This window comes from Talpa europaea (genome assembly GCF_964194135.1).
Source record: "Talpa europaea genome assembly, chromosome: 7".
NCBI lineage: Eukaryota > Metazoa > Chordata > Mammalia > Eulipotyphla > Talpidae > Talpa > Talpa europaea.
In genome coordinates, this window is record NC_140074.1 from 133,905,628 (window position 1) to 133,917,079 (window position 11,452).

General features: G+C 66.5%; 1 protein-coding gene across 1 annotated transcript; it reads left to right on the forward strand.

Annotated features, from left to right (window-relative positions):
* Positions 1-345: 345 nt before the first annotated feature.
* On the forward strand, positions 346-10,867 carry SPHK1 (sphingosine kinase 1; the record flags this gene model as incomplete). Its single annotated transcript, XM_084238085.1, has 6 exons — positions 346-396; positions 8,554-8,749; positions 9,064-9,216; positions 9,290-9,384; positions 9,462-9,577; positions 9,842-10,867. The coding sequence occupies 6 exons, from the start codon at positions 346-348 to the stop codon at positions 10,626-10,628; spliced, it is 1,398 nt and encodes a 465-aa protein (XP_084094211.1). The 3' UTR covers positions 10,629-10,867.
* Between the last annotated feature and the right edge of the window lie 585 nt (positions 10,868-11,452).

The window sequence follows — 11,452 nt, forward strand, 5'->3', positions numbered from 1 at the left end:
AAAGGAAAACAGAACCCCCTGGTAATTCAATACCAATTAGTTATTAGCAAAAAATGTTTCCAAAAATTGTATCACCGTTCAACAGGGAAATAGGATTTAATTGAGCCATTTCAACTCACCAGAGTAGCTGCTGATCCCCACTAATGGGGGAGACAGTAATAACTGCAGAGCCCCCCCTTTGCTGGGATTCTGGGTGACCGCGTGATTCTGGGTGACCGCGTTGTTCCCCGTCCCACATTCCCATGCCTGTGTCCGGGAGGATGTGGGGCAGTCTGGGATAGTATGTTATTTCTGCACTGAATCATTTCCAGATGTGAAATAGCTGCTGGAGCCTGACAGCTCATGATGCCCTTCCAGAAGTCGTCTGTGGCATTTACAGAAACCTCAGCCCAAACTGTGAGTTTGCCTCCCCGCTTGGCAAACAGGCTTCGGGTCTGCTTTTTATGCTGAGTCAGTGCTTCCCAAATGTGTCTGCTTATTAGCATCATGGGAGATCTTTGAAAATGGGGATCTTTGGGGACCTCCCTTGTGGCACAGGGGTTAAAGACACAGCACGATCAAGCTATTGCCAGCTACTGCCGCATGAGATCGATCCCCAGTCAGCCATGGAGCTACCCACAGGTTGCAGCAGACCTCTCCTGTGTCCCCGCTGCTCCCCTCAGCAGTGGATTTCAGTGGATCTGCCTGTTCTGCTCCCCACTCTGTCTCTGGTGAATCCTCTCACCTCCCGCACCTTTGGCCTGTGCCCCAATTCTTGTATACATAATTAAATAAATCTTTAAAAAAGTAAAAAAAAAGAGAAATATCAATACTTTTATTCATTTATTTGCATAGAAGAACTGGGGTGCAGGCCAGAAGTGCAGGGGGGTGAGAGGATTCGCCAGAGACAGAGTGGGGAGCAGAACAGGTGGAGCTACTGAAACACACAGCTGAGGGGAGCAGAGGGGAGACTGGAGAGGTCTGCGGCGCCGTGTGTGTCAGCTCCCTGGCCAGGATCGAACTCAGGTCGCAGTGGCTGGCGATAGCTTCATAGTGCTGAGGCTTTAAGCCCTGCGCCACCAGGGAGGCCCGACTCTGTTAACTTTTGGAGGAGTTTCTCAAGGGTGGTGGGAGATCCCTGCCGTTTTCCGCATCTACCGGGCCGAGTCCTCACGGCTGACCTGCCACCTCCGCGCGGTGCTCACGGCCTGCACATCTTGCCACCACTGTCTGGCATCGGCTGGAACCCAGAGCAGCGCACCCTGAAGTTGAAGTCACTGGTAGAGGGCTGGAGAGATCAGTCATCACCCAGCTGAACTGTCTCAAAGCCACTGGTAATAGATGCCAAGCGATAGCACTGTGTACCGATTAAGGGTGGCACGGTGGCAAACAGTACATTTGCAACTTAAAAAAAAATTAAGCTCCGGCTGTTCTACTCATTCAGAAAGGCCCATAACACCTCAGGCAAGACCCTGGGCGTCCTGGGCCTGCTGTGTCTCCTGCACAGGTAAAGGCTGCAGGTCAGAGTAACAGACCCATACCCGAGGACTCTGTGCCTCTCCCGGAATACCACTTCTGCCTGCTGAGAGCTGGGGGCGGGGTGGGGGGTGTGCTGGGGCCCTGGCCGAGGACCCGGGGTGAACCCACTTCGCAGTTCTGTGTCATTATGTCCCTCCTTGGGTGCACCAAGCTCCCAGGCTGAGCACCCGGGCTTGCAGGTACTTGTCACGTGGCAACGGAAGCTCAGTCTCAAAAGGTGGGGTCTCCGTGCTAGCTCTGATGGTATGGATTTTTCTAGGCCAGGCAGAGTCAGGAAGACTGCTGTGTTGTTCTAAGCTGCATTGGGAGCCGTCAACCTCTCTCTCCCAGGACCCATAGGCCAGCCTCACGGAGCCAGGGGGAGGCAGGGTGTCGGGCTGTGCCTGGGCTCTGCATTGGCGCCCAGGCCCCTGTGCCCAGCTCAGCTCCCTGCCCTGGCAGAGGCCGGCGGCTGGCAGCGTTTCTTGAGGGCTAGGAATGGGGTAAAAGGAGAAAAATTCTCCGGCCCCCATCTCCAAGCTCCAGCTCCACGCTGCTCAGGAGCACGCCAGGGGCCCATTCTGGTTTTTTGTTTGTTTAAAGCAATTCAACGAATTAGCCTTTAAGTTGCACAGGGAGCCCTTGCTCCGCTATGCTGTTTTGAACCGGTGAGGAGGCTGCTGGTCCTCCGATGGTGCCCTGAAGGAGAAAAGGCATCTTAACTCATCCTCAAGATGCTGATGGCCTTACTGGGCCAGGACTTCTGGGCCACGAGCAGAAAGCGCAAGGAGCGCTGCTTGGGGAGGGGCTTCCTGTGGGCGGGGGAGCAGCAGCGCAGCACCCTCTTACTACGGGGCTTGCGGGGCACACGTGTGGCATTCGGTTACAGGCTCCCGTGCCCTGAGCTCCCTTCTTGGCCCCAGCTGTCCAGCCCATCCTGCATAATCATTACTTAAATTACCAGTGCTGTGTTTGGAAAGAATCGAAGGGTTTGACCTTCAGGGATCCGAGCGAGCCTCGGGGAAGGGGAATTTCTATTTTCGGGATGTGGATCATGAGCATCAGGAGCGGGCAGGTCCTGCTCCAGGCTCCATGTCTTTTGCCAGCTTGGTGAAATGGGGTAAACATGCCCCTCTTTTGTACCCAAGCTTCCCCCCAACACACACACACACACACACACACTCACACACACCCCAACTGGCTCCTGGGGAGGAGGCCTGAATGGCTGCGCTGTTTGCATGAAAGGCTGCTGGACTTCCCAGAGGCCACGTGCTTCTGGGTGGGGGGCACAGGGGTTCATTTCCCCCTCTGTATGTGAGGCTCCACCCTCAGGTAGGAGAAACAGCCCCATACCATGAGCTCAAACGCAGCGCCCAGCCTGGGGCCGTGTCCAGCCTGCTGTTTGCTTTGGGAAGCACCCAAGGTCACATTTTTGAGAGATGTGAAAGAGGAAAGCCTTGCACAACAAAAAGCCCCCGGAAAACTGGGGACACACCCATCCCCCGCCTGGATGCTGGGCAGCCTAGAGAGACACGGTCCTGTTTTCCTGCTCCCCACTGCCAAGATGCCAGGCCTGTCTGCCTGATGCCCTTCTTTTGGGAACTGTCCTCAGCAGTTGAGTGCGTGGCTGCAGCCTCTCTTCCCTTGGAGAACTTTCGCCAGAGGCGGGCGGCTCTGAACACGTCTGAATAGACCAGCACAGTTGGGTGGGGTGGGGGGGCGGCAGGCTCATGGGGGGCCCTGTCTCTGCCCACACTGGGCTTGGGCACTGGAGACCCAGCCGGCTGAGTCCAAAGTGGAGTTATGTCAGCAGGAGTCTGGGGAACGTTCTGGTGACTCTTCCACTGGTCACGGTCCTCGGTGCGGCCAGCCTGTCCCAGTGCTGACAGGGCAGGCGCTGAGAGGGCCACTCACTTCCGCCTGGTACCCAGGGGGCCCCTGCCTGTGGCGAGCCCTTCCTGCCTGGCGGAGCGGGGAGCTCTGCCAGCCGCAAATGGACAGCGGTCTGTCCAGGTGGAAAGTCGGGCTAACGCAAGCCTGTAATTACTGTATTTAGCAAAGATGCCAGTTTCTCCCTCCTGGGCCGTTTTTAAAAATGGAAACTAGTTTTCTTTGCAGGCGCCTCTGCCCTATGAGCCAAAGACCACGAGTCTATAGAACCTCGCGCGAGTCCCAGCCCAGGCGGCGTCCAGGCGTCCACCGCGGCCAGGCGCTCCTTTGGGGGGAAAGCAAGTTCCCGCTGTGTCCGCGACGGCGGAAGTGCTAGCAAGGGGTTCTGGAGCCAAGGAGGGCTCGGTTCCCAGGCGATTTCCCTACCCATCTTCGGTTGCCAAAATAACAGCTCCCCAAGAAGGTGCACCTCATAGTTCCCGGAAACTGCATCTGCTTCCTTATAAGGCAAAAGGTGCGCTGCAGATGTGACTAAGTTAAGGCTCCCAAGATAGGGAGGTTATACGGGGAGGGGCCCATGACCCCATGAGGTGTATCTGAGAGGGCGGGACAAGGCCCAAGCCAGAGAGGGCCTGATAACAAGCAAAAGCCAGAGGTTGCAGCTGCCGTGCTGCGCCTGGCAGGAAGGCCCGGGCCTAGGTGCGGTGTGCAGGAGGCCCAGGTGCCAGCAGCGGCGCCCTGCCCTGCCCACAGGTCCACTCTAAACTCCTGACCTCCAGAAAGATAAGCTAAAAAATCCGCCAGGACAGGGCCCCCAGGCATCAACTCATACCTCAGCTGGGCCTCTGGCTGGGCAGCACACCCACCGCGCAGCAAGCCAAGGTGCCATCAGCCCAGGCGTGAGGAAAAGGCCCAGTGGAGGGAGCCCAGCCGCACAAGCCTGGGCAAGGCTGCCTGGCAGCCAGGGAGACACAAACAACCCCTCCCAAAACAGATGGCACCCCGACAACGCCAGAGGTGGGCAGGACTGGCTGCGAGCCCCCTCCTCCGACACCCACATGAGCGCGCAGGGCTCCCTGCATCCAGGCACCTGGTACTGTCCTGTTGTTGTTGTTTTTTAAAGATTTATTTATTTATTTGTTTATTTATTTATACAAGCACTGGGTACAGTCAGAAGCGCGGGAGGGTGAGAGAATCCACCAGAGCCAGAGCGGGGAGCAGAGCAGGCAGAAGGACCGAAGTTCACTGCTGAGGGGAGCAGCGGGCGGCAGGAGAGGTCTGCGCGCCATGTGGGACCCTCCTCCGGTGGCCGGGGAGCAGCCGGGGATCGAACCGGCGCTGCAGAGGCTGTGGGCAGCTTCGCAACCCAGCGCTCAACCGCTGCGCCACCGGGGAGGCCCTACTGTCCTGTTTTTAATTAAAAACACGAGTCATGAATTCTCACCGGAGTCCTAGAGTGACGAGTGTCGGCCACAAGAAAGGGGCCACAGGCCGTGAGCAGATCCCACACAGCAAATCCCGACCCCCTACTCCCTGGGGCGAAGGGAAGTGAAGGTGAAGGCAGAGAGAGCGTGACAAACGCATAAGTCAAGGAAACCTCCAGAAGGTGGGCAGGACGGAGGCATTTCTCCCTCTTGCCCCACTGGGAGACCCCTGCCAGCAGGTGACCTTGGACCCTGGCCACCAGCACTGGGAGGTGTCCGCTCCTTCAAGACACCTGGTTGGCGTTACTCTGCCAAGAAGCCAGCAACTGCCTCCAGCTAATGGGCAGATGAGACACAGCACAGTGGGCGGGGCGCTCGGGCTGCCATGCGGAGAAGGCTCTGGAAGCTAATGACCTGAAGGGTAGCCAGTGTCAGCAGGTTGCGGGCGGAGAAGTGGGGCAGGCGGGGCCCAGAGGCCTACAGGAGACCTGAATTTCCAGCCTCCAGGGCACACCCACGAGGCCAGGAGGCCACGTGAGGGGTAGAGCCGGACTTACCCACCGAACCGCTGAACCTCTGCAGAAACAGAAACTCGGGGGGAGCCCTGACCACACCTTGCAAGCAGGTAAGAATCCCGTGGGACCAGTCTGCCCTCCGTGAGCGCGGGAGGCACACCCGCCACCCTGCCGGGCACCTGCTCCGGGGAGCTCCCGAATGGAAAGCCACCGCCGCGGCTAAGTCCACACGGAGGAGCGGCCACCTCCCTTCCCCTGCCCTCCAGCCTCCCAGAGAAAGGACTTGTGTTTCAGGAAGGCCTCGGGGCCCTGCAGTTCCACCGGGGAGCCGAAGCCTCCCAGGGAAGGTCACTTCAGGGAGGGGAGCGAAGCAGGAAGGCCTCCTAATAAAAGCGTGTAATTTGCCATCTGGCGGCCTTGGCTCCAAGTTTTCGGCGCGGGTGCCCGCCTGCCTGCTTTCTCGGAGGGAGAGAAGGGTCCTCAGGTGTGTCTCCCTGTGGACACTGCCCACGAGGGGGTGGGGAGGCCGGGAGATGGGGCAAGACAGTCCCTTTCACCTGCGAGGCAGGTATTACCCGGGAGCTGGGCTCTGGGCTGGCGATCGGATCGGATCAAGCCTGATGCCAGGCCCCCGGCGGGTCTGCTCATCTGGACCCCAAGCCTCGGGGCGCGGGGAAGCGTGCTCGCTGCCCTCTCTCGGGGCGCCCCGGCCGGCTCTGCTCAGACATCAGCAGAGCCTGGGGCCGCTGGGCCAGGGCCGTGCTCACCGCCCAGTGGGGGGCTATTTGGAAGCTGGGGCCAGGGTGGCCCTCCCAGGACGGGGCCCCCAGCCGTCAAGAGGGATGCTGATGGGTGAGTGCCAGGGGTGAGGGAAAAGTTCCTCCGAGAGGCCGGGGTGCGCGGGGGGGGGGGGGGGGGGGGCTCGAGAGCCGCCAGGGCAGGGGGAGGCGAGAGGCAAGAAGGAGGGGTCAGGGCAGGAACCGGAGGTGCGGGGCTGGGGGGGCATCAGGGAGGACAGAGGCGCCATTGTGCGGCCGGGAACCGGGCGAGGACTTTGCCCTGCACCTCCCTCCCGGCCGGCCGCGGGGAGCCGGCCCCCCAGGGGCGCCGAGCCAGCAGGCCGCCCCCGCGCCCTCGCGCGCCGGCCGGCCGGGTTTGTGGTCCGCCCCGCCCCGCGGCCCCGCGCCCCCCCCAGCCCCGCGCCCCCCGGCCGGGCCTCCCTTCCCTGTGCCTCAGTTTCTCACCAGAATCTGGGCGCAGAAAGGCGGGCGTCCGCGGCTGACGGGGAGACCCGGCGCGGGGAGCAGGGCGAGGCCACCCCCGCGGCACCGGCCCCCCGCGCGAGTCGTGCCGGCGCCGGGGCCCGCGGCGGAGGGGGGCGGGGGGCGGGGTCTGGCCCCCAGCTCCGGCGCCCCCTCCCCCCTCCCCCCGCGCCCCGTGACCGCGGCACTGCGGCTGCGGCGCGGCCTCCCCACCCCCAGCGCTCCCGGGCGCGGGGCGCCAGACGAGACCTCGGAGGACGCGCGCCGCGCCGCCGGGAGTGGGGGCGCACGGGGGCCCTCCCTCTCCGCGCGCCCAGCTTCTCCGAGCCCCCGCCTGGGAGCGCGCCGCTGAGTCACCTTCCCGGAACGCTCCGGGCCCGCCGGGGCTGCGGGGGGCGGGGGCCTCCCCGCCGCGCGCCGAGGGGGTCCCCCGGCCGGCCGGGACGCCCGCGCCCCCCGCCCCTCCGAGGGCTGGACGAGCCGGCCCGGTTCTGGGTCCCGGGAAGAGAAGAGAGCGCGGGGCGCGGCCGGGCCGTGGGGAGGGGGAGGGGAGGGGAGGGGGTGCGGAGCGCGGGGGCGCGGGGCTGCTGCAGCCTGGACCCCCACCCCCTCGGGCCCCTACGGGTTTTTTTGTTAACTTTGACCCTCCCCGATCGGGTCCCCAAGTCGGGCTGCGCCTCGGCGAGCTACCCCCGCCCCCCGTTTAACTCGCGGACACGTCGGGCCAGACCCCCCCGCGGCGTCCACGCCCCCGCCTCGGACCCGCCAGCCCCCCCCGCGCCCCCGCCTTTAGCTTCTCGGTGGGTTTGGGGCCTCGGCCTGGCGGGCCCCGGGGGCGGTGCCCGGGCGCACGCGAACGCCCCCGACGTTCTCGGGAAGAGGCTCCCGCCGCTGAAGTTCTGGCCCCGGCCCCCTCCGCCCGCCGGGGGGCTCTCCGCGCGCCCCGGAGCCGGGAGCCGAAGACCAGCTCTCGGGAGACACGGGGCGGCGGGAGGGCCGCGGGGGGGCCCCCGGCGGCCGGGCCTGGATCCCGGTGCGGGGCGGGGCGCGCGGCGCGCAGGGGGCGGCGGCGGCCGAGGGCGCGCTGGGAGCCCCGAGCCGCGCGCCCCGCGACCGCCCTCGCGCGCCCCGCGCCCCGCTGGTGGCCCGACCCCGCCTCGGCCCCCCGCACCCCCGCGCCCTCTCCGCGCCGCCGCGCTCCGGGCCGCGCAGCCCGGGGCGGCGGGGCGGCCCGGCCGGTTCCACCCCGCGGGCGCGCGGCGCTTGGGGCGGGGCCAGGGGCGCCCCGCTCGGCGCCTCCCGCCCCCGCCCCCCGCGGCGAAGTTGCGCGGAGAAAGTTTGAGAGCGGCGGGCGCGGGCGGCGGAGCCGGCGTCCCCGAGCCGCGGGCCGAGCCAGCGCCGAGCCGCGTCCCCCCGAGGCCGCGCCGGGCCGCCTGGGTAGGGCCGCGCCCGCGCGCCTGCGGCCTCCGCGCTGGGCCGGGCGGGCGGGCGGGCGGCTGCGGGCGGCGGGGCGCGGCGGGGCAGAGTCGGGCCCGGGGGGGGGCGCGCGCCGAGCCCCCGGCCGCCCTGGAGCTCGCGGGGGGCTGGCCGGGGGCCAGGATCGCTCACCCCAAACTTCCGGCCCCGCGATGTCCAGTCAAGTTCTGGGAATTTTGCGCAACGGAGCCCCCCCCGCCGGCGGGCCCCGGGGCGGGCGGGCGGGCGGGCGGGGCTGGCCCGAAGGGGCGCAACACGAGGCTCCGACCCTACGTCTGGCCGGAGCCGCGGCCCGGAGGGGAGGCCCGGGAGGGGACCCCGCGCTCCCGCGGAGCGGACCCAGCCCCAGCGCGGGGGCGCCCTCGGCGGCCCCGGATCTCGGGGCTCTGGGACCCCCCGAAAGCGCGACCCCGGCCCCGCGGCCCCAGGACCCGGAGCGCCGGCCGCGCGGGCTCGCCCGGACCCCTCCAGCGCCCCCTCTCTCCCCAGGCCCGCGGCGGCGGGGAATGCGGCGCGCGCCCCCACAGCGCCGGCCCCGCGCAGGGAGGGCGCGCCCCGCCGCCGGCCCCCGACTCCCGCCTGCGCGGCGCAGATAAGGAGCCGAGCGCAGGAGCCCCGCGGGCGCCGCCACGACTGCGCGGGGGTCCCCGGCCGCGGACGCCGAGGGTCGACGTGATGGACGCAGGTTTGTGGGGGCCTGGGGGCGGCCAAGGGACGCCCGGAGTTGGCCGCCCGAGGGGATGGGCCGCCAGGGAGAAACTCGGGGGAGGCCGGGCCCCGGCGGGCCCCGAGCGAGGGGGGCGTCGAGGGCGCTGCGCTCCCGCCCGGAGCCCCCAACCCCCCGCCCCCGCCCCGGCCGAGGCCTCTGCCTCTCGACTGGGCTCCCCGGGTCTGCGCCCCCGGTTCGTCGGGCCCCAAGTTCCCACCGGCGCGGCCGCGGGGCGCCTCGGCCCTCTAGTGGCCGCTGGGGGACCGGCCCTGCCGTGCCTGTTTGTCCAGCCCCCGCCCCCCCGGGGCTGCTCCCCCGGCCCTGCCGCGTGCTGGTGCTGCTGAACCCCCGCGGCGGCAAGGGCAAGGCCCTGCAGCTCTTCCGGAGCCACGTGCAGCCCCTGCTGGCCCAGGCCGAGGTCTCCTTCTCGCTGGTGCTCACTGGTGAGTGCCCTGGAGGGGCGGGGCGCGCCGCGGCGGGGAGCCCCGACTGGAGACCCACCCGCCTCCCCCTTAGAGCGCAGGAACCACGCCAGGGAGTTTGTGCGCGGCGAGGAGCTGAGCCGCTGGGACGCGCTGGTGGTCATGTCCGGGGACGGGCTGATGCACGAGGTGAGGCCCGCGCGCCGCCGGGCTGGGGGGGCCGGCCTGGTGCTGCCCAGGCTGAGCCACCCCTGCCTGCTCCACAGGTGGTGAATGGGCTCATGGAGCGGCCTGACTGGCAGCTGGCCGTCCAGAAGCCCCTGTGTAGCCTCCCCGCTGGCTCTGGCAACGCGCTGGCAGCTTCTTTGAATCACTATGCTGGGTGAGAGCCCGGGGCCGGCGTGGGCCTCAGTTTCCCCTCAGTGCTGCTGCTTTTCCTTTTCAGGCTCCCATATAGTGAGTGGGGCGACTGCCCTTCCCTCTTTGGAGCCTTGACACTCTGTTCCGGGGTCCTCTCCTGGGGCTCCAGCTGGCTGCCTCCATCTGTCATTTTCCTGGATTCCCTGAGGCGCCCTGCGGATCCTGCAGCAGCTTCCAGGGGGGACGCGAGGGCGCCTGCCCACTCCCATCTGATCTCTCCCTGCAGCAACGAGCAGGTGACCAACGAAGACCTCCTGACCAACTGCACGCTGCTGCTGTGCCGCCGGCTGCTGGCGCCCGTGGACCTGCTGTCCCTGCAGATGGCCTCGGGCCTGCGTCTGTTCTCCGTGCTCAGCCTGGCGTGGGGCTTCATTGCTGACGTGGACCTGGAGAGCGAGAAGTACCGGCGCCTGGGGGAGATGCGCTTCACTCTGGGCACCTTCCTGCGCTTGGCCGCCCTGCGCATCTACCAGGGCCGACTGGCCTACCTCTCGGCAGAAAGCGGGGTCCCCAAGATGCCCACCTCGGCCACCCTGGGCAGGCAGGGCCAGCAGGGCCCTGTGGACGGCCACCTCGTGCCCCTGGGGGAGCCGGTGCCTTCGCACTGGACGGTGGTGCCAGAACAGGACTTCGTGCTGGTGCTGGCGTTGCTGCACTCACACCTGGGCAGCGAGATGTTCGCGGCACCCATGGGCCGCTGTGCGGCGGGCACCATGCACCTGTTCTACGTGCGGGCTGGCGTGTCTCGGGCCATGCTGCTGCGCCTCTTCCTGGCCATGGAGAAGGGCAAGCACATGGAGTGCGACTGCCCCTACTTGGTGTACGTGCCTGTGGTCGCCTTCCGCCTGGAGCCCAAGGATGGGAAGGGTGTGTTTGCCGTGGACGGGGAGCTGATGGTCACCGAGGCTGTGCAGGGCCAGGTGCACGCGGACTACCTCTGGATGGTCAGTGGCTGCGTGCAGCCCCCACCCAGCCGGCAGCCTCAGAAGCCCCTTCCCGGGGAGCCGTTGTGACTCTGAGGGCCTCGCTGTGCCTCTCTCTGTAGCTCGGGCTACTCTGAACCAGGACCCTCCCACTTTCTGGACTGGGGGGCCTGCCCACGGCTCACGTGACATTCAGGACTCCCGGAGGAGGGAAAATGGACACCCTTTGAAGGACGGGCCCTGCACACCAAAGGCCAGAATCAGGCCCTGGGCCAGAAGCCCAGCTGGCTGGCGGCTGCCCAGGGGAGGCATTCCTTTGTTCTGGGAGCCCCACCCCATGAATCAGATCCAAATAAAGTGACATTCCCAGCCTGCTGCTCTTATCCGGGGTGGGGGAGGAGGGGGAACTTGCTCCTCCCGGGTTCTAGAACTCAACTGTAAGGATGCCCAGTGGTGCCTCCTGAATTGGATGATGTGTGGCACCGGCTTCTGGAAGGGATCCGTGGCCGTGAGGAGGCGGTGCCCTGGCCCAGCCACCCCACCTTTGGCCCCGGAGAAGCCGAAGAACTTGGCCCGCTGCCTCCCCCACACGTGGGAAGACTTGAGGCTCGAAGACTCTCACCCCAAGGCCAGTCTCGGCGACAAGGAACAGTGTCCGAGCGAGTGGCCCTGGGTACACGGACAAGGAGCAAGTCAGACCGGCAGGCAGCTGTTCCCGAGTCTGCTGTCCTTCCAGGGAGGCCTCTAGGGCTCCCCCTGTCCAGTCGCTGCTGCCCTGCCCCGCCCTGCCCTTACAGGGGAGCGCTGGCCATGAGTTAGAAGTAGAGCGCCCCTAACCGGGCGCCTGTTCTGTTGAGAGCCAGCCAGCCAAGTGCTGGCGTGCCGGATCCCCCTGTATCTGGGAGGGGCTGTGC